The following is a 22,574-nucleotide window of genomic DNA, read 5'->3' on the forward strand; positions in this document are numbered from 1 at the left end:
TCTAATTCATAATATTCATATTATATATAAATATACATATACAGTATCTGATCTCAGTCCACCACAGCACTGTCTAGCGCTTTAACACACTGTCCTCAGGCTGCAGCTTTTATATGCTATTGTTTTTTATTTATTTTATTTTATTAGTATATTTAAATAATAAATAAGTTGACGGCTCACTATGTTTAATAATAATAATAAATTAATTAATAAATAATTAAATAATCACAATCACTGTTGTACTGATAGTTGATGGGTAAACAGTAGGCTATTTCATTTTTTATGTACTTTGTTGAATGAGAAATGACACAGAAATGTTGTAATCTTGTCTATTAGTGAGACATTAACATGTTTGTTTTCAATCTGTTTGAAATATTTGTTATTGTTTTGTTTTTTTGTAACATTATTTAACCTGACTGTCGTTGTTTTTAATTGTTTTTCAGTGAATTACTGTCCAACATTAGGTTAAACCTCACTTTGAGTGAAAGGTGAATACATATCATCACGCTGATGTGTTTATTATGAAATAAAAAGTGAATGTTGTTGTTAGGAGTTTCTGATATCCGCCCTTTGGGAGCAGCACCTGAACGCAACACGGTTGTGAAATGTGCGGAGCTTCGTTGTTGCTCTTGAACGCAGCTCGTTCCCGTTTGGTTTATTATTCTCCAACACAACAAACTAAACCGACTGAGGAGGAGACGCAGCTGAACTCAGGTGAGACCTTCCACCGTGATTCACCGGCAGCTGCGACTTTTCTTCCCCGTGTTTCTGCCGTTAAACCCCGGCGCCGCTCGCTCGGTTCCCCCGGTAACTGTCGCTGGTTCTCGGCTCTGACAGAACCGGAGAGACCGGGTCCAGAGCACTTTACACCCCGGGAACAGATCACTCCTGGTCGGTTCAGTGACCGCAGACACACCGGTGACAGCTCTGAACCTCAGGTGAGACAAGAAACTACCTGGAGGAACAGCGACACCGGGAAGAGCTCACGGTGAACACGCCGCCATGTTAACGTTACCGTGCGTGTACGGGAACTCGCAGGAGTCAAACTTCATCAATATGAGAATATTAAAGTAGATACACGTGTTATTTCAAGGTGGTTTACACAAGTTGTGTTTTGTAACAAGTGACAGCGACTTGGGGGCGGGGCCAGAGATTGATTGACAGCTGGTTGAACCAATCAGAAGGAAGGAGGAGGGACTCTCTCTTCCGGGTCTTGTTTCTTCACCCATTTATTTTTTATTTTTTTGGGGAAACCAATCAACTAACTAAGAAATTTCATTTCATTTCGATTTATTTCATTCATGGTATACATTCTCACATAGTTGCACATATTTACATAATGTACACATTTTCACCATGAATGAAAAGGAGCAGGATTAAGAAAACATTTTATTGTTTGTTTTCATTCAACAAAATGATTCAAAGAGGATCGTGATGCAAAACAAATACAGAAGAAGAAACTAAAATAATAACATAAAATAATAAAGAAAAAATAAGAAAATAAATGAAAAAAAGAAAAGGTGCCAGGGTTCAGATGAATAAACAGAGAATTGTTTAAATTAAAATATTAAAATGGGTTGTGTCATAATTTTACTTGTTTGTATTTGAAGATCATACTGTCACAACATGAATCTTAATTTCTTATCATAAAAAATGAAAGTGAAGTTGTGTTTTCACTGAGGTACTGAAGTAGAAGTAAAAACACCACACTGAATACTCCACATTTAAGGTGTGTTTAGTATGTAAGTAAATGGGCATAAAGAAAATGTTTATATCATTAGATTACTATTACTGGTGCATTCAGAGATTTTTGCAGTTGGTTGACTGAAATTAAGTCTTTTTTATTCTGTTAATTATTTTCTTGATTGATCCATTTGTTCTATAGGTGTAACTAGTAAAATAGCTGTAAGGAATAGACAGCAAAATGATCACACAAGAAGCTACAATCATGAAATGTTTAGCTTTGTTTATTAATCCTTTAATCAATCAAATACTGGTTTAAACTGATAGAGGTACAAACAGGTTCACACACCTTTGATTTCTCAGATTAAAACTGTGATTTATAGAAACACTGAGGTCGTGAATCCAGGTTTGTCTGATCGTATATTCTCTTCTCTTCATCCAGACGTCCATGATGATGAGTCAGCAGCTCACAGCGAAGGAGGAGATGGTGGAGAAGTTCCTGGACGCTGCGGCCAGAGGAGACCTGACCCAGGTGTCCACGGTCCTGTCCCAGCTCCCCTCCGTCCTCAACCAGACGGGATACAGCGGCTGGACGGCGCTGATGCTCGCCGCTCGCAACGGACACTTCGACGTGGTGCAGACGCTGCTGTCACATGGGTACATGGGTTTTAATACTGTCAACTAATTGTTGAACATGTCACCAAACAGCACAGTGTGTCAGTCTTGTATGTTTATTTTTGCACGGAGCTGACTGTTAACATTTCACTGCATTACATGTATGTGACAAATAAACTCTGAACTGAACTGAACAGAACATAAATAAAACAGGCTAAACAAGGACCTGAAAACAAGTGGCTAAAACAGGAACTGAAAGAATGCAAAAGTTACATGGTCAAAGAGGCTAAAATATACAGATTCAGGGACTAAAAAATGCTAAAACTATGGTCTGAAACACCCTAAAGCGGGAACTGAATTAAGGCAGAATGTAGGGGCTAAAATAGGCGAAACCGAAACCGACACTCACGTAAATGCTCAATTTATTGGGCAAAGGAAATAGGATGCATTTCGGCTAAAAGAGGCTAAACAATTAACCTCCAAAGAAGGCTAAAGGTACAAGCTAAAACAGGATAAACTCTGAACTCAAAAAAGCCTAAAGCCAAATGCTAAGATTGGCTAAACAAGGAACTGCATGAAAGCTAAAACTAGTGGTTAAAAGAGGCTAAAGCAAGATTTGAAAGAGCGCTAAAACAAAAGGATAAGGCTAAGGGAAGAGGCTAATTAGAACTGAAAGAAGGTGAAAACTGCAGGCTAAAAGATGCTAAAGCTAAAGCAGGCTAAACGTTGGTTAAAGGGCAAAAACTAGGAACTTAGAGGCTAAACAAGGACCTCCAGAAAAGTCTAATGGACTGAAAGAGGACTTGCTAGAACAGACTATAATCTAAGACTAAAAGGCTAAACCAGGATGAAAGAAGGTTATAACTACAGCCTGAAACCTGTTATACAATGAACTGAAAGACGGGTAAAACAGGCTTATCTGCAGAGTTGATGATGATTTGCCATAGGTAACCTCTAAAATACTGCATAAAGAAACTTGTTGAGTAAACTGTATAAAAGAAGATATTGGGACAGAAATCCTAAAGACTAAAACCAAACCTAACCTTTGATCGATGGACTGATGAAATCTCTCTCTCCGTCTCTTTTCTGTCTCTATTAAGCTGTGATAAGTTCTTGGTGAACAGTTCGTCTCAAACCGCCTACGACATCGCCAAGTTCTGGGGCCACAGACACATCTCCAACCTGCTGGGCCGGAGCGACGGCGGCTGCCAGCGAGTCCTGCCGGGCTTCGACCCGGACCAGCAGGAGAACTACTTCGGCAGAGAGACGCTGGACCGGCTGAGCGGGAAGAGGACGGACGGGAAGTGGCTGGAGACGAAGCAGAGCGACCCGACGTCCGTCTACCTGCTGTTCTCCAACCTCAGCCCCATGGTCAGCTGCTCCCAGGAGGACGGAGACTCAGAGGTACGTGGGCACAGCTGTTCTGTTCAAACATCTGGATGTTATTCAACGCTGTCGCTCAAGGACAGGAGATGTTGTGACCATATGACGTCCGAGGTGGGAGAAAGTCCCTATGTTGCAAGTCCAAGTAGAGTCGCAAGTCTTTGCTCTCAAGTCCCAAGTCAAGTCCAAGTCCTAAGATTTTTGTTTCGAGTCCCAAACAAATCGATTATAATTAATGATACATAAAGATCATGACCACGCCTCAGTTGTTAAGTTGTTTATATTTTATTGTTAATGTTCTGCCACTTATTCATCTGTTTATTTTAATATTTATGATTGTCGGCGCCAATCGTTTTACGAGCCGATTGTCGGGAGAATTGAAATCTTAAAAAACACATCTTAAAACATAATCTTAACAGCCCAAGATAATTGGGCGACTTTTGTCTTTGGTCGGAAGGGGGAAAATCGGGGCAAAATCAGACAGATTATCTTTATGTGTGTGGTAGGCATTAGTGTGTTGACATTAATTATACAGCCAAGACTGATAACAGGAATGTCTCTGGCTGGCTGCTACAGTATGACATTGATGTGACACTTTTAAAAATATTTTAATATTTGTGTTTGCTGCATGTGACTTGACTTGAATTTCAAGTCAAGAGGGTTAAGTCCAAGTAGAGTCTCAAGTCTTCTGCATCAAGTCCCAAGCGAGTCCAAGTCTTTTTTTGATTTGATCAAGCAAGTCTTAAGTCATCAAAATCGGGACTCGAGTCCAAGTCCCCACCTCTGCCATTCATTCATTCTAGGGCTGACCCGATTATCATATTTTGAGCCCTAATTCATTCATTCATTCATTCATTTCTTTATTTCAGACCCAAGGGGATCCATATCGCAATAAAAGCACAATAAAATAATTTAAAAAAGACAGAATAAGAGTAAAAAAAGAAGTTCAGTCCTCCAGTTTGTCTTGCATTAGTATTTTCAGCATGATTTTGCACTCGTACTCTACAATGTTTGACACACCGTCCTTGTACGATTCACCAGTCGCTCTCCATTGCATCACATATGAGCACTTCATTCATTTATGGTCAGAACAAACAGGGTTTTGTCCTTAAAGCTCATGTGACATTAATCTTGAGTTAATTTTAGCAATCTTAGTTTAAGCTTAAGGATTCCTGGTGGAACTGCATTTGTTGAACCTTAAAGGACAAGTCCCCGTTTGTTTTCATCCGAACAAACAATAGACAAATTTACTCTTAGTGCTACAAAAACATGGTGCCGTGAGTTGATATTTCCTTTGTTGATAAAACAAACAGGAGCTTCAGACCTGTAAACATAGTGAGCCGTCAACTTGACTATTGTGCAAGACTTTGTATATTACAGCTACGTTTAAAAACAAACCCTTTGGTGTATGTTTGAAGCCATCTGACATTGTCTGTGGGAAAAAAATGCGTTTTGTTGGATGTAAACAGCCTAGGATTCCTCTGCTCCCATTATGTAACAACATCTATTGCACGTCTGTCCGTCCTGGGTGAGGGATCCCTCCTCTGTTGCTCACCCTGAGGTTTCTCTGATTTTTCCCTGTTAAAAGGGTTTTCCATGGAGTTTTTCCTCAGTGGATGTGAGGGTCTAAGGACAGAGGATGTTGTTACGATGCCATGTAAAGCCCTTTGAGACAAACTGTTTGTAAAAACGGGCTATACAAATAAAATTGCCTTGCCTTGCCTATACGCTGCTGTGGTGATGCAGGGGAAATCTGCAGATTCATTCTTTTAGACCTAAAATATGAGACTAGGTTGAATTTGCCTGGAATTGTCCTTTAATGTCTGCACTGTGATAGGTCTGGATGACTGTTACATCCTTAATATAATGAATGGTGTCATCTGCATAGTGTGTGTTGTGATTGGTGAGGATGTTTCTCTCCTACAGAGCGAGACCAAGCTGTGTCGCTTCAGACACGAGGCGGTTGGAGATCTTCTCCAGAAACCAGCGACTGTGCTCATCTTCCTCGGGGTGGAGAGGAGGAAAAACACCAACACCTCCTCCTCCACCTCCTCTGAAGGAGGCGTTCAGGATCCTCCAGCCTGGTTTGCCATCAACACAGATGAAGACGCTGCCGATCTTCTAAAACGCTGCAGAGAGAAGAACTGTTCGTTCCCTAAAACGCCGAACAGAGACCTGCTGAAGCTCAGCGAGGAAGACGCCGGTGAGGAAGATGCTCTCTGTTTTTAACTTGTTGTTGTTGTTGTTTACATAAGTGGTTCTCAAACTTGTTTACATCAAGGACTCCTAAATTGACACAAATTAGACCACGGACCCCCATTGGAGAAAATTTTGAAGCAAACACCAGAAATATGCAAAATATTTGTTCTGAGACTAAAGAACGTTACTTATGTTGAAAATTTTGGAAATATTGTAGAGAAATTTCTGGAAAAAACAGGTCCAATTTCTCCAAAAACGTTTATACATTTCTAGGAAAAAGTGGCAAAAATTCTCCTAGAAAAAAGTGGTAAGACTTCTTAAAAAAAAAAAAAAAAAAAAACTGAAAAAATTGGTTAAAATTCTTTAAAAAAATTTTTTTTTTTAAAGATTTCTTAATTTTTAATTTTTTTAATTTTCTAGAAAAGTGGTAAAATTTTTCAAAAAAGTGGTAAAATTAAGTGGTAAAATTTCTCAAAAAAAAAAAAGTGTTAAAAATCTTTTTTTTAATCATAGAAAAAAGTGGTAAGATTTCTTAATTTTTTATTTTATTTTTATTTATTTATTTCTAGAAAAGTGGTAAAATTAAGTGGTAAAATTTCTCCCAAAAAAAAGTGTTAAAAATCTTTTTTTTTTTTAATCCTAGAAAAATGTGGTAATGTGGATTTCTTAAATTCTTCCTCCTCCTCCTGCAGGAGTGGTGGCTCAGGCGCGGTCGGTGCTGGCCTGGCACGGCCGCTACAGCTTCTGTCCCACATGCGGCAGCGGCACGCGGCTGGAGGAGGGCGGCTACAAGAGGAGCTGCCTCAACTCCTCCTGCAGGAGTCTGCAGGGCGTCCACAACACCTGCTACCCCCGAGTCGGTACGAAGCCCCACACACCTTCACCGAGTCACTGCCGAGTGCAGCTGCATTTTAAAACCAGGTGGTGAGATGACGAAACAGGTTTGAGCTCAGTTTGGACTGGATGTCGGCCCAGATATTGACTAAATATCTAGACCAGGTAACGGATAATGGGGCTGATCATCCATGACGCTGATATTAACTTCAATTCTATGTTTGTGACTCGTGCTACATCAACATACCGGTAGACAACAAACACAGAGCAACAAATTTTATAAAGTTAAGAAAGTCAAGCCTTTACTGTCTTCTCTCTTCTATTAATCTAATAATTGGATCGGTACTGGGACTGAAAAAAATGTTTGACAGAAATGTAATCAACTAATCTGACCTCGACCCGTTTGCTCACACTGGATGTTTTCTGGTTATTGATAACTGTCAAAAGTTTGTTTGATACAGTAACTCAGTTTCAGGTTGGTTTGTTGAGCAACAATGTTAACGAAGCAGAAGAATCTCCAAAAAATAAAGAGGCGGCGGCTTCTTCTCCCATTTGTGATCGGTTCATATCGGTCGTGACAAATGAAACGATGCCCAATGAAGCTAAATAAGTCCCGACTCTAAAATGAGTTCTACATTTCAAAAATCAACCTAAAGATCAAACAGTGTACAGTACGTCCAACTTGAAACAAAATGTACTGGTCCAAGCAACTTTTATCTTTTGTTTCCTCTGATCGCAGGTTGTAGGTTTGATCGGTTCTGATTTAAGTCTGTAAAACTTTTCACTTTGTTGTGCAGTGAAAAACAAGAACCAAAAACTACCAGAGAGGAGAATCAGTAGTTTCAGTCATACATTGGTCTTGAAGGGAAACTGAGGATGTAATATCTTGTATGTTGTGTGTTGTGTGTGTTGTCAGACCCAGTGGTGATCATGCTGGTGATCCATCCTGATGGGAACCAGTGTTTACTGGGGAGGAAGAAGGTTTTCCCAAGCGGCATGTTCTCCTGTCTGGCCGGATTCGTAGAGCCTGGTAACTACAACACAAACCTCACTGACTCAATATGAAGTGACCTAAACCTTAAAGGACAATTCCAGGCGAATTCACCTCGGGAGTGTATGTTCCTATCATTTTAGGTCTAAAAGAAGGAATCTGAAGATCCTGTTTTGCGGTAGTTGTGTCTGTCCCCGCATCGCCACGGCAGCAATGAATGGGAGCGGATGTAAGTTCTGCTGTTTAGGCTGTTTCCATCCCTCAAAGCCACAGACAGCATCAGATGGAGACTCAAACATGCACCCAGAAGTTTATTTACTTCAAGCAAGCCGACATGTTTGTAAAACTAGATCTAATTCAAAGTCTTGTGCGAGACCCAAGTCGACGCTCGGTGTGTTCATGTGCAGTGGGAAAGCTCCCGTTTGTGTCATAAACACAGGAATATCAACTCTTGACTTGCTTCAAGTAAAAAAAACTTCTCTGCGCATGTTTGAGTAGCCGCCTGACGCTGTCTGTGGAAAAAAATGTACACTTCAAGCAAGTCCAGGGTTGATATTCTTGTGTTTATGACACAAACGGAAGCTCCGACTGCTCCCGAACACACCGAGCGTCCACTTGGGTCTCGCGTGACACTTTGAATTAGATCTAGTTTTACAAACATGTCGGCTTGCTTGAAGTAAATAAACTTCTGGGTGCATGTTTGAGTCTCCATCTGACGCTGTCTGTGGCTTTGAGGGATGGAAACAGCCTAAGCAGCAGAACTTGCATCCGCTCCCATTCATTGCTGCCGTGCCGATGCGGGGACAGACACAACTACCGCAAAACAGGAGCAATTAAACTGAAAACCTTCAGATTCCTTCTTTTAGACCTAAAATACAGCCCCGAGTTGACTTCGCCTGGAATTGTCCTTTAACGTTGGTCTCAGTGCCCCCCTAACCCCCCATGTGGCTGCAGGGGAGACGATGGAGGAGGCGGTGAGGAGGGAGGTGGAGGAGGAGAGCGGCGTCAGGGTGGGACCGGTCCAGTACGTGTCCTGCCAGCCGTGGCCGATGCCGTCCAACCTCATGATCGGCTGCCTCGCCGTCGCCATCTCCACCGACATCAGAGTGGACGAGAATGAAATCGAGGAGGCTCGGTGGTTCCCACGGCAACAGGTACAACAAGCAACAAACCGCCGTGAAATATAATAATTTCCAGGTGCTGGATGGGGTGTTCCTGTTCGGTGTTGTCACCAGGTTTTCACAAAATAAAAGTGATATTTCTGAAATTTCGAAAAAAGTACAATTGCAATTTGCAAGTTTTTTTATTGAAAGGTGTTATGAGCCGTAACTCCCTCAAAGTCTAGTCTCACAATATCCCATAATTCTCTTAAATTCTCGTCCAGTGAGTGGAAGATTTTGTTGTTATTAACAGAAGACGAAGGCAGCGCTTGATATGTGTTACACTTTTATATATCGATACGTCTGAAAAAACACCTCAATGTTTCACCGATATTCTGGAGGTTTTTTGAAATGTAGGCGTTTCCAATACCAGTTTTTAACTGAGATGTTTAGGTTTTACGTGCAAATTAGACCACCGACCCCCATTGGACAAAATTTCGAAGAAAACACCAGAAAAACACAAATATTCGTTCTGAGACTAAAGAACATTACTCATTTTTTTAGTTAATGTACGTTCAATTAGGGCCAATGGTGTGAATTTTTGGAAATCTTGTAGAGAAATTTATGGAAAAAACTGGTACAATTTCTCTGAAAAGTTTTACCTTTTCTAGAAAAAAGTGGTAAAAAAAAATCTACCAAAACAAATCCTAGAAAAAAGTGGTAAGATTTGTTAAAAAAAAAGGGTTAGGGTTAGAAAAATAGTTTAAAATTTTCTTGAAACAGGTGGTCAAATTTCTCAAAAAAGTGGTACAATTTCTCAAAAAAAAAAATCTAGAAAAAGTGATACAATTTCTCAAGAAAAAAAAATTCTAGAAAAAGTGGTACAATTTCTCAAGAAAAAAAATTCTAGAAAAAGTGGTACAATTTCTCAACAACAAAAAAAATCTAGAAAAAGTGGTACAATTTCTAAAGAAAAAAAATTCTAGAAAAAGTGGTACAATTTCTCAACAACAAAAAAAAATCTAGAAAAAGTGGTACAATTTCTCAAAAAAAAAAAATCTAGAAAAAGTGAAACAATTTCTCAAAAAAAATAAAAAATTCTAGAAAAAGTGAAACAATTTCTCCAAAAATTTTTTTTTAGAAAAAGTGAAACAATTTCTCAAAAAAAAAAAATCTAGAAAAAGTGGTACAATTTCTTAAAAAAAAAAAAAGTGGTACAATTTCTAAAGAAAAAAAATCTAGAAAAAGTGGTACAATTTCTAAAAGAAAAAGTGGTAAAAAATTCTCACAAAACTTTAAAAAGTGGTAACATTTCAGTAGTTGCAGTTGGGGCCCCCCTTGAACCCTCTCAAGGACTCCTGGGGGGCCCCGGACCCTATTCTGAGAACCGTTGGTTTGTGCTTTAAGCGTTTCTAGGTTGAAATGGAAACGCAGCTGCTGTCTCAGTTTCCTGTTTCCTGTTTGTTGCTGCAGGTGATCGACTCTCTGCTCAGAGGCGCCGGTCGAGGCTTCAGCGTCCCCCCCAGACAGACCATCGCCCACCAGCTCATCAGACACTGGGTCGGCATGAACTCCAACCTCTGAGCCGCCAGCGTCAGAGCCGAACGTCCCGACGGGCCGATGGCTCGGACCGTTGACGCTCCGACTTCACCACGAAGACGGACGAAACCAGGAGGAACCGTCTGAGAGAACTACTTAACGTTCATAAACATAAAACAGACGTAATCTGCTCTTTGTTCCAGAAACAGCTGAGTCATGTCAACACTACAGAGAGTTACCAAAACAGCATTTTATTGTTGAAGAGTCATCACACATCAAAACTAATATTTTAAAATAAAATAAAATAAACACCTGCCAAAAGTCAGCATTGTGTGTTTTTCTTGGAGTTCTCATGAAGCAGCAACGACGCTGTGACAATAAACAACAAACATCACTGTTAGAATAAGACGGTAGTTTAACGTTGTGTTCAAGACAGAGTTTCTGCAGGTTTCACCAACTCAAATTTAAAACTTTTTTTAAGACCTTTATGGATAAAATTAAAGACCTGTATCACAACAAACAAAAACGTACAAAGGAAGAGTCACAAAATTAATGCAAAGTAAATTGGCTCTAATATATAAGTTGCACTTTGGGCTCATTTGTATTTGACAATACATTCAATAAAGCACAATGAAGAGTCACGGGAGAGTATTTGAGGTAGCGTTACTGATGGGAATAAGAAAATTAAGACCTGTCTAAAATTATTAAAGACTTGAACACAGTATTTAAACGATTTGTACATCCTGTTGATCTGCAAAGCAAAAAAAGTTTGACTGATTCCAGACCAGACTGAAGCACTGAGCCCTGATAAATATCAACATTAATGCCATAATAATATAGTAGTCTACTTGCCAGCCCATAGGGCCCCGTTGTGAACCTGGAAATGTTGAGTACCCCAAAGTTTTATGTTAGAAATATACTATAGTATGGGTCCCCAGCATTACAATTAGCATAATTGACATAATTAGCATAAATGATTGCATATATGGGCAATATTTCAACAACTGCTTGGCTGATCTGGGCAATATTGGAGTGGTTTTAGGGGTTATTGAAGATGCTGAATCCATTTCTGACATTTTCCAAATAAAAAATGGCTGTCTAAACCAGAAGTTCCATTGTTCGCTATAATATAATTTTTTCCAGCCCTTCAAAGTGCAGTTTTTATTTGGACCTAACCAACTGCTGATCGGCGGGCGCTAACCCTGGGCGGAGGGATACGTGAGTTGGTTAGGTCCAAATAAAAACTGTGTTTTTCCTGCACTTTGAAGGGCTGGAAAAAATTATATTATAGCGAACAATGCAACTGTGTATTTTTTTTTCACGTAAAACCTCTTTTAGGCCGCGAAAATAGGCCGTTTCTTTGGGTCCATTCACAACAATGTATGTTGTAAATCTCTGGGCAGGGCTATTATGGGCTGGCGTTGCTAACGGGAGGAGTGCAGAGAGTCTGCTACTGCAATTAAAGTACTTAGGGGCTATTTGGAGGTCATACAACCCCACTTTAAAAAAATGCTACTATCCCTTTAAGTTTTAGAGGATGCTGGTTGGACATATAACTCATGTATTTGAAATACCACTCACTAGTTTGCAGTGCTGAAGGTCAAACACAGAGTTTACAGTTGTTGTCTCTGCCGTGTGTACCGACGCTGCCCGGCCACCGGGGGGCAGCAGCGTCTCTAGCAGCCATCGTCCTTCTCTGCAGCCGGGGCGAAGCAGCTGTTTGTGATGTAATCAGAGTCACAGATCAGATAAGACGAGTCTCTGCGTCCACTCAACGTTTCAACATCACCGTTCCCCTGAAACGACGGCGAGTTCCTCAGATACTCGACCTCGCAGCTCATCTGGTTCCCGCCGCCGGCTGCGTCTGCGTCGGTCATGAGTTCACGGAGAAGATGACTCACTGACGTCTGAGGTAGATGCACTTCCTCTTCCTGTTTAGGAGGAAACGGGCTGCGAGCGTCACAACGTACCTGACAGGGGTGGGAGAAAAAAATCGATTCACATAAATATTAGGGCTGGGCCAAAAAAAATTGATTTTTATATTAATCGCAATTTTTTTCTGGCGATTTTTTTTTTTTTTTTTTTTTGAGATGACCAATCTTTATTGTACGATCATATATTCTGTGCCATTACACTCGACAAAGTCAAACCGGCCTGTTTTGTTTGTTGTGTTCGTTTGTTCACAGATACTGTATCTATGTGAACAAACGAACACAACAGACAAACTGATGTGATGTGTGTATTGTTTTTTTGTAAATATGACTTATCATGTATTGTCAAGTGTTTGGTTCAACCTGCTCTTGTTTAAGGACAGAAAATCACAATAATTGAAATATAAAATCGCAATACTTGTTTAATCAGAATCGCAATTTAAATCGAATCGGGACCCAAAAATCGTTAGAGAATCGAATCGGCACAAAAGCGTATCGGCCCAGCCCTAATAAATATCGCAATATCTTTTTTGACGATTTTTAAATCTTTTTTTTTTTTTTTTTAATTTTTAAAAATATTGTGCAATGTGTATTTGTTAGCCTTTTTTTTTTACATACAGAGAGTACAGGCTTTGAAAAGGGTTTAAGTTCACTTTATAATGGAGTATGTACATTTCTAGGCTCCTACAGTATTTATGTGCAGATAAATGTTAAAGATGCAGACTAAAAATCGAGAGAATCGGCAATATCGTAGAATCGCACTTTGGATCGAATCGCCATCCAAAAAATCATAGAAGAATCGAAAAACCCGATAACCGATTAATCGGCCGATTATTATTTTTTTTTAATTAAGTTTTAAAATTGTATTACTATAATAATATATCTATATATATTATATAATATATAAATCAGGGCTGCCTGGTCGACCAAAAAATCATTAGCCGACTAAAATTTAATTGGTCGATTGGTTGCATGAAAAAAAACAAAAACATTTGAAGCCCTGTCTTGTCAAAATGAAGTCAAAATCAATATGGGCTTTTATTTTGAAGGGCCAAATACAGGAAGTCATGACACGTGATACTTTTTTGTTGTTGTTTTTTTTACACGGCACGGCCTCTCTCTCTCTCTCTCTCTCTCTCTCTCTCTCTCTCTCTCTCTCTCTCTCTCTCTCTCTCTCTCTCTCTCTCTCTCTCTCTCTCTCTCTCTCTCTCTCTCTCTCTCTCTCTCTCTCTCTCTCTCTCTCTCTCTCTCTCTCTCTCTCTCTCTCTCTCTTTTCAATCAAAAGCGATCAGCGGTTGCTGCCGTGCCCGGCACCGTGTCAAAGCGCTCACCTGCGGTCAGTCTCACAGTGTCACGGAGCAGAGACATGATAGTCCCCGCTGCAGTCAGAGTCCCGCACCGCTCCACGCCGCGGACCCCCCGCCCCCCCACCCGTCACACAGCCTCAGCTCAGTCACTCACCCTCATCTACTGTGTTTATTGGTGATAAATGAGCATACTGCCGTGCCGGTATAACGGTAAAACCCGACCCCGACCGGCTTGTTGAATCTCGGACCCAACACGGCCGGAGACGAGCATTAATTAATTAATTCACAACCCGACCGCGGTAAAAAAAAAAAAAAAAAAGGGAAACAGAAAGCCAGTGGCAAAACTGGTTTTGAGACAGATCAGTCACTCTGCTGTGTGCTGTGACTGAGGTGGTAGTGGATGGAGTTTGTCATGAGGTCGGCGCCGGTGCGGGGGAATCTTTTCAAAGTAAAACCAAGTTTTATTCCCTGCATTTTATTCCTGAAAATATCGGCGACAATCGGCGAGTTTTGGCCGATTACCGATTAGTCTCAAACGGGCTATAATCGGCCGATTTAATCGGCTCGCCGATAAATCGGTCAGGCCCTAGTCTGCATGTTATGTCTGCATGCCATGAGCTTTTGTTATGCTGTTGTATGTCAGACTTCTTACCTGTTTTACTTGTTATTATGAGCTTTTACTAGGCAGATTGTTATGTAAGTTGTGTTTTGAAAGTACTTAATTGTTGCCCCTTTTTTTGGCTTTTAGGTTGCCTTTAAAGGTGTACAGAAAAGAAAATTGAATTTAAGCCCACTCTGGGTCATAAAATTAATGTAATAACTCATCTATCAGATGATGTAGGCCAAACTTAATGCAAAACTCTATTTTTGAGTAAATCTGGGATGAAAGTGTTTTGTTTTTTTCCACATTGGATAATGCAGACGCACGGATTATACGTCAGCCTGTACACGATTCATCCGCCACTGATATTGGATCTGTCATCCGTCATTCAAACGTCTGAGACACACACACACACACACACACAGAGCTCGGTCTCGCCCCAAGCTTTGAATATCCCGCCCGCTCGATAACGACCAATCAAATTCGTTTTCCTTACTCGGGTAACCTCGTGTTGCAGCTCGTGACAACTCGGCGCGACAAACAGGACAAACGGCCATTTCTGTACACCTTTAAAGGGACAACGAGGAGTTTCTATTTGGTTATAAAAAAGTCTCATATTAATGTGGATGAATCTACGCTACCCACACTTGTTAATGGGCCCATTTTAGATAAATATATGGTTTTGTCTCTATCGTTATTTTGTTATTGTTAGTGGTGGTGGAAATGCTGGTCGAGCCGACATCTTTACTTTCGGTTTTTGCGAACGCTGCCCAGCGAGTCATGAGAATAACGCCGCCGAATCGCCGTTTATGGTGGGAACTACGACGGTATGTGATCGTCTTCGAACCTCTGACTTTAATTCTTGATGAATGAAAACATGAGTCTGTCTTGCGCCGGTCAAAGAATTTCACGGTGCGGAGGCTCATAAATGTAGTGTGAAAACACTTCGCTTTTCCAAAACTCCTCGTTGTCCCTTTAACATCTGGCCAGGGACAACGGACGAAAACTAGCCTTGTTGGCTAACGCTGGACCACTTACAGTTTTTCTTTTAACTCTGTTGATTAGTGGTGCACTGTCCCTATGAAATAAACTAATAAATGAAATGAAAAAATCGGGAGAAAAGCGCATCGTCCCAGCCCTAGTACCTGAGGCGGTGGAGCAGCAGCAGGTTCGATGCCTCCATCAGGACGGTGGCGGTTGACGCCGTAGTCCGGCTGCAGCGGTGGCGGCTGCTGCTCTGAGGCCGGAGCGGCGTCAGAGACGTAGCTGTCGTCCAGCTCCAGAGACGACAGTCTGATGAGGAGACGGCGGCCGAGCGGCAGCAGAGACGCGTCTTCGTCTTCACCTTCACCCGGGTCGTCGTCTGAAGGGAGGCGCCGCCGCTTCGGCTTCGGTCCGACCACGATGACGCTCTTCTCTCCGACCACGTCCGTCACCCGGAAGTCTCTGATGTCCAGGACGAGACGCTCGTCCCGTTTCTGTTTCTGATCGACAGAGGGAGGAAAGGCAGAGAGGTCACCATGATGAGAAAACGACTTTTACAAAAAGTCACACTAAGTTTTCCACATCGATGATAGATATATGATGATTTGAAGTACTTGTGCTTTTGCTACTGGTACTTTGATCATAACCTTTGGTGTAGCTTTGTTACTTTAATTATTAACCTTTTTAAAGTAATTTGAGTTTAATTAATCTGACTACGGTAAGTTTTGTTTATCAAGTAACATTCACATTACTATTATCATTTATTCTTTATATTAACTCATTGAGTGCCGCGCTCCTTTCCAAAGTTTTAGTCAAGTGTACCGGCAAATTAGACCATATTTGACTTTTTATTTTAGAGCCATAGTGTATTCTATATTATTGCCACCAACACATACTGTGGCTCATTTGAAAGGTTTAACTTTATCCTTCAAATGGCCACAAACCGTTTGTTTCTACGTGCCTCCGTTCCTGAGAAAAGTCAAGCTAAACATGGCTGGGTTTCACCAAAATCCCTCCTTTTTTTCTAGAAAAGGAGATAGAGCGTCTTTTATGAAAGGTGCGCTGTTTGTGTCTGTCGCTCTTCTCACACTCGCATTTCTGGATCAAAGGGCTCGTGTAAGATAAATATACACAACAATTGTTCTATTCACAAAACCACCATCGGGGGCGGGGGGGGCGCCACTAAACAACAATAACACAGACGCACCGTGCCGTGTCACAGCCTCTCGCCGCGGAACGTGAGGCTCTGCCGGCCACAGCGGCTCGCGAACACCGGTCCCGCCGGTGGTCGTGGTCCTTCTGTGGTACGGGTCGGTGGTGCCGGTCTGCTTTGGTCCAGAGACCATCAGATTTTACCACGGGAGGACTTTGGGGAGGACACGGTGTTGCTCCAGATGAAGACCGGGCGGGACAGTGGGCTGAGAGCTTCCTGGTTCAGCTCCCAGTTGCTGCAGCCTCGCGGGTGAGAGCAGAGCAGCAGCGGAGCAGCTGCGCTGCATCTGCATGCAGAACTCCGTTTGCAGAAGCTGAGTTATGATAAAAACTTCCAGATCATGAGCTGTCATGTGACTTTGATCGTCATCTATTTCAGTTCTCCTCGTCGTAGAGTCCCCAAATTTACATATAATGTGTATTAAAGTGTCTATTTTCATAATTTAAAAAAAAAGCAAAAAACGAAAAATTTCGTTTTTGGCACTCAACGCATGGGAACGAAAAACGAGAAATTACGTGGTTGGCACTCAATGAGTTAAGAAGTGTGAACTGAAAGTATCTGCTATTAATGCCTTTTGTCTTTCTGTTTGTCCTAGGTTATTAATCTGTTACATCCCATTCATCCCCCTCTGCCCCAAAAATTAAAAACTGCAGATTGAACAGAATTAAGTTGTCCATCGTGTCCTTCAACAGTTGTTTCAAGTTTGGGCAGAGCTGTGGTCAACAAATACACACTTCAACAGCACATAACTTTGACATCTATTTAATTTTTCTAAATTTGTTTTAAATTGAGTTCTTATTATTCCTTGTATTGTTTTTATTTATTATAGTGTCTATGATTAACTTTATTGTATTTTTTACAACTGTACAGCACTTTGGTCGACTGAGGTTGTTTAAAATGTGCTTTATAAATAAACTGTGACTTGACTTAAACTGATGCATGAATAAAGAGTTTGAATATTTTAGTGACCGTAAACATCACAAAGCTGAAGACAGTTTTGTTTTCTTCAGTTCTTTTAAATGGTTTATTTTAACATAATATGAAATAATACAGTCTGTATAGAATGTGTATTCATAATAATAATACTAATAATGTCTGATTCCTGGAGCAAAAACCAGATAAAACAACCAGCATTTAAAAAATAATGCCAAGAATTTAATAATGCCAATAATACGTATGTGTAACCTGTATATGGGATGTAGAGGTATAGGTCCATGTAGGGTCTATGTGTATGCATGTGTCTATGTACTGTATGTAAATACTCCACTGATATCAGTGTCACAGCTCTTCAATCGGATTTATTTGTCTTTTTAATATGTTTGTGCCTTTTAATTTATTTTTATTATTATTTTCTCCTGATGTATTTGTATTCTGTGTTTTTTTTCTTTTCTTTTTTTCTCTCTTTTTGTTTTTTACTCCCTCCCTTTTTCTATTTTTCTTTGGGAATTACGGGGAGGGAAAGGGATGTGGGAACAAAAAAAGAAGTCACTCTGTCACTGATATTGTATCAGGATTAGGACTGTCAATGAATATTTGAAATTCGAATGTATATTCGAATTATAGTAATAAAAATGAAATTCGATTATTAAAATATGATATTCGAATATTAATAATTTATTTTTTAAATTATCTTCACGCGCACAACCACAACAACAGCAACTACAACTTCCTCCTACAAATGCACGGTCGTCGGTGTGACGTGCAGAACGCAGCAGGACGCAGCAGGACGACTCCTCAGTCCATGAGTTTCATGTCTCAGACCGGATCATGTCAATCCAGCTGCAGAAATATCCGGGGGACGGGAGCGCCGCGGTAACCGTAGTAACTCACACACACCCAGACACACACCTGTCTGTGTGGTCACGTCTGGAGAGAAGCAGCTTCTCTGTTTTCCCAAACTACGGAGTGACAGCTTTAATCGCGCATTAAAAAAATCGTGCCGTTCACTGAGAGCTGTGATGATACTCTGCACTTCATCACGACTGTACTTGATCCGCGTTATAAGGATCATTACTTGGATGTGGGAAGAAAACATGCTGGCTCTTATCCAGTTTCCCTAGCGAGCTGTTTGCTCGCGTCATCACAAAACTTGTTTGACATGAATTGATAAAGGCTGAGTAAAACGCGGTCTTTTTTCACGTATTAATATGCATATAATGTCGTTGCTGATTTGCATTGTGTAGCTGTTTGTTTTGTGTAATGTAAGCTGTTCAAAACGTGTTTGACATGCGCTGATAATAAATACAGGCTACCGCTATAAAAGTCCATCTCTTTGTATTGATTTCTGGAGAAAATATGAAAAAATAGATATTCGAATTTTATTCGAATATCTGTTTTTTTTAAGAGGCAATATTCGAACCTCATTTCTGCCATTCGTTGACAGCCCTAATCAGGATGGATGTTTTTGTTGTGTTTTGTGCTGAATAACCAGAAACACAGCACAGAATCGTCTTATTTGTGATGTAAATGTTTTAAATAAACATTAAACAGATTAAAGCCTTGTAGAGTTTGTAGCTGTGAAGGAGCTCACCTGGAGGTCTGGGTCCATGAGCCAGCGGCCGGTGCTGCTGCCGCGGGGGCTGGAGATCCGCGGGAAGAAGTAGGACCGGTACCTGCAGATGTTACAGATGTTACAGATGTTACAGATGTTACAGATGTTGGAACAGATGTTACAGATGTTAGAACAGATGTTACAGATGTTACAGATGTTACAGATGTTGGAACAGATGTGGAACCAGGCAGAACCAGCTGCTGCAGACGTGTGGAGTCGAAGGAACAAAGAAGAGACTCACACAGTCCTGGACAGGACGCAGACGACCAGCGCGGTGACGAGCAGCAGCAGCAGAGGAGTCGCCGCGGCAACCAGCACCACCTCGTCTGAGGAGGAACCACGGTGACATCATCATCACACACTAGTGACATCATCACGCTGACACTCACGTTGTTTTATCCACAAGTTTCCGAACGTCATCTACGGTCAAAACTGAAGGAAGCCGGTTTTCCATTTCCGGTGGAATTGTACGTTTCCGTTTCCATGGTTTTCAGTCGTTGTCATAGTTGCGGTAAACTCATGGATCTACTAACGCTGGCTTTTAACACAGGTGTCAATGTGTGTGATATCCACTGTTAAAAGCTGGTGTGATGATCCATGCGTTTTACAGATTTTCATTGAAAAAAAAAAAAATCCATGCATTTACCGCGACTACTGAAACCATGGAAACGTAAACATAAAATTCCACTGGAAGAGCAAAACCGGCTTACGTTTTTGACGTTCGGAAAAGGTGGATACGTCACTGGGATCAATGACTGAACCACTGGCGGCCGGTCCCCAGTACCTTGACTCTAAACTTCATTTTAAGTCTTTGAAAATATATTTTTTTGAAGTATTTTTAGATGCGTGAGATAAAAGTGAGTTAAATAAAAACAAAAATGTAGATTTAACTTGTTCTACGTTGTCTAAAGTTACCGATTGGTCACGTGTTTCGTCCTTGAGGTGGAAATCTTTGCATATAAACTCCCTTCGACACAAGAGACAGGAGCTCCTGAATGCAGCTCGCTGACGGTGCGTTCAGGTGTTTTCTCAGACGTCGGAATTTCTAACATCCTACATCTACAAGTATATAAATGTTGTATTTTCCCTTCACTTTATTAATCGTCCATTTTTCCGACTTCCGTGTTGGTTTTTCCAACTGGAAAGCGCTCAACATTGTTCCAAGCTCCGAGTCATGACTTTCAATGCAAATGAAACGCACCATTACGTAACCGTGACGATACCGTGATATTATAGTCTGGCATCGCTTGAGAGACCTGAGCTGACATGTTTCGATGTTCGATTGCTCAAACCTGCTTCATTATCTCTTCACCTGACTGACGTTCTCAGTGAAGTTATTGTGCAGAAAAGTGAAAACGCAACTTAGAAAGGGCCTTATATAATATAATATAATAATCTAGTTTTATTTTGAAGTCTGGAGAGAACTACAGCAGCTGCCACTTATTATTATAATATTACAACATATTATCAAACGTTATAATAATAATATTCTCTAGAAGTGTCCTGCTCTTTACGTTATGTTCCCCTTTCAGCAGGAAGTTGCGTCTGCTGCAGCTTCTGCTTCTCTTTTCTATTTGGATTAAAATGTGGCAGGAAATGGTAGCTACATAGTGTGATGGAGGAATGAAATAATAAATGTATGTTTTTGTGCTATGGTTTTAATTAGAACGTATAGTTAATATTATAGGGGTAGGATTAGATAAGTTTATACTTCTTCCTACTCCTTTTTCGCTCATGTAAACTGCGTTGCTTATGAGATGTTCCTTTTTTTGTGTATACATTTTTGCTGTTCACTTATTTCCTTATTATTATATTATTATTTTATCTTTTTTTTATTTTATTTTTTTACATTGATGTTTACATGATCGAAATAAAGATATCAATCTTTTTTTCCTCTACAGCAGTTGGACAAACTCACCGACTCGTGTCCTGAAGGCGACGCTGCTGCTGGTGGGGAAGTCATCAGCCAATAGGAGGAGAGAATACTCTGTGTCAGGTTTCAGGTTGGCGAAGCTGAGCTGTGATTGGTCGGGCCACAGGGTCACCGCTCCAACAGTCTCTGTACAGCAAACGATAGCGACAGTGTTTTTACATTTGAGCAAATGTTTATCCAGCTGTTTTGAGGTGGAGCCATGTGCTTTCTCTCATATCGACAGTGAAACTATTGAACATCTTTTCTACTCTTGTCCAGTAGTCACACTATTTTGGAAAAATGTGTTTGATTGGTTAAAAAATGAAATAGAAAATGTCACACCCTTTAATAAAGAACACATCCTTCTTTTCAAAGATGATGCCCCCTCAAAAATGTCAAATTTGTTAAATATAGTAGGCTATTACTTTTGGGCAAATACCATATACACTGTTGTAAATGGAAAAGTAAATCCCCGTCAATAATCTGTTTTAAAAATGAACTAAACAAATATTTTAGTTCCTTAAATTTACTGGCAGATGGAAATGAAAAAATTAATGGTATGATGGAAATTGCAATACGATGTAATTTGTTTATTTGTGAAAAGTCCCAATAAGTACAATGCCTTCAACTTAGGGCTGCACAATTAATCGAATTTTAATCACGATCACGATTTTGGCTGCCACGATTAAATTAAGATGATCGTCGCGATTATTAACATGTAAAAAAAACGGGCTGTGCTGTATATCAAATCAAGCGCTTTCTCAACCAATAGTCCGCCAACCACCAGGGGGCGAACGGGAGGTCAGGGCTCCATGAAGCTGCCTAACTAACAAGCGAGCGCATCCTCCCTTTACATGTTGTTTACAGTCCAGAGTGTGTGTCCCAGCCGGTCTGCGCCTTCAGATGCTGCTGTACTGTGTCACCTTCTGCGCCCGATGTTACGTCTCACTCCTAGACTGTATGGATCTCACTCTGACGTGAGAGTGAGACGATGTCGGCAGCAGACGGCGACAGTAGACATGACGTGTGTCTGTGTCTGGTCAGTCAGCACCTCCAAAGGCTGTCTACTGTCGCCGTCTCGCTCTGGATCGGATCGAGGTCGGGCTGCGGGGTGGTCTCGAAGCTGGACCGAGACCCCGTCACCCCACGCGGCCGTTTTGGTGTTAATTACATACGTCGTGTAAATAAAACGTTCCGACCGTGATCATAACGGCCGGTAACGGCGATCTATGGCCGTTTTGGTGGCAGCACAGTTGAGCTAGGCCGACCTGCTGGACGCTGCCTGTGTGAAAACACTTGGTCTGTTCATTAAATGTTTTTAATTCGTTCCAAATTGCTGCTGAACCACCCGTGCTGTGCTTTGGTCCATGCTAGACAGACTCTTGCCCACATCTCTGTGTATCATTGATGGCAAAAATTAATTTTTACCTATAGCCTACTTTGAAATTACATTTCAGAGCCTGTACTTTCTTACTTTTATTTGAGTAAAGGAGTTGAATCAGCAGCTACTTCTACCAGATTTATTTTTTATTTTTTGTTTTTTACACAAGTATCTGTACGCTACTGTACAGAATGACACCTCTGCACTCTGCAATGGCATTTATTTTTCGCTAGCCCTTTGTCTTGGGTAAATTTTATTTTAGGCTATTATTTATTTTTATTTTACGTTTTATTTTGAACTGAAAGCCTTGTTCACATAGCCTATTGTTTGTTTCAAATAGAAAGTGCAAT

At 40.8% G+C, this 22,574-nt stretch overlaps 2 protein-coding genes across 3 annotated transcripts in view; one reads left to right on the forward strand and one right to left on the reverse strand.

Moving 5' to 3' along the window:
* The first annotated feature begins 639 nt into the window (after positions 1-639).
* On the forward strand, positions 640-10,669 carry nudt12 (nudix (nucleoside diphosphate linked moiety X)-type motif 12). 2 transcript variants are annotated; one of them, XM_085785816.1, is made up of 8 exons: positions 640-714; positions 2,126-2,340; positions 3,399-3,702; positions 5,608-5,884; positions 6,573-6,740; positions 7,631-7,744; positions 8,660-8,859; positions 10,279-10,669. In XM_085785816.1, the coding sequence occupies exons 2-8, from the start codon at positions 2,132-2,134 to the stop codon at positions 10,387-10,389; spliced, it is 1,383 nt and encodes a 460-aa protein (XP_085641942.1). In that variant the 5' UTR covers positions 640-714; positions 2,126-2,131; the 3' UTR covers positions 10,390-10,669. The 2 variants fall into 2 exon arrangements, with proteins under 2 accessions (XP_085641942.1, XP_085641941.1); XM_085785815.1 differs by lacking the exon at positions 640-714 and having other exon boundaries at positions 2,117-2,340.
* A 1,351-nt stretch (positions 10,670-12,020) lies between these two features.
* LOC146980879 (interleukin-6 receptor subunit beta) overlaps positions 12,021-22,574 on the reverse strand; it is a 32,940-nt gene continuing 22,386 nt past the window's right edge. Inside the window, exons 13-17 of the mRNA XM_085788042.1 lie at positions 20,850-20,990; positions 19,173-19,257; positions 18,911-18,992; positions 15,329-15,661; positions 12,021-12,314 (exon numbers count right to left, since the gene is read on the reverse strand). Coding sequence (XP_085644168.1) covers positions 12,021-12,314; positions 15,329-15,661; positions 18,911-18,992; positions 19,173-19,257; positions 20,850-20,990 — 935 coding nt within the window. The remainder of the gene's footprint in view (positions 12,315-15,328; positions 15,662-18,910; positions 18,993-19,172; positions 19,258-20,849; positions 20,991-22,574) is intronic.

Source organism: Trachurus japonicus, chromosome 9, assembly GCF_045865225.1.
Source record: "Trachurus japonicus isolate A0001 chromosome 9, Traja_1.0".
Classification (NCBI taxonomy): domain Eukaryota; kingdom Metazoa; phylum Chordata; class Actinopteri; order Carangiformes; family Carangidae; genus Trachurus; species Trachurus japonicus.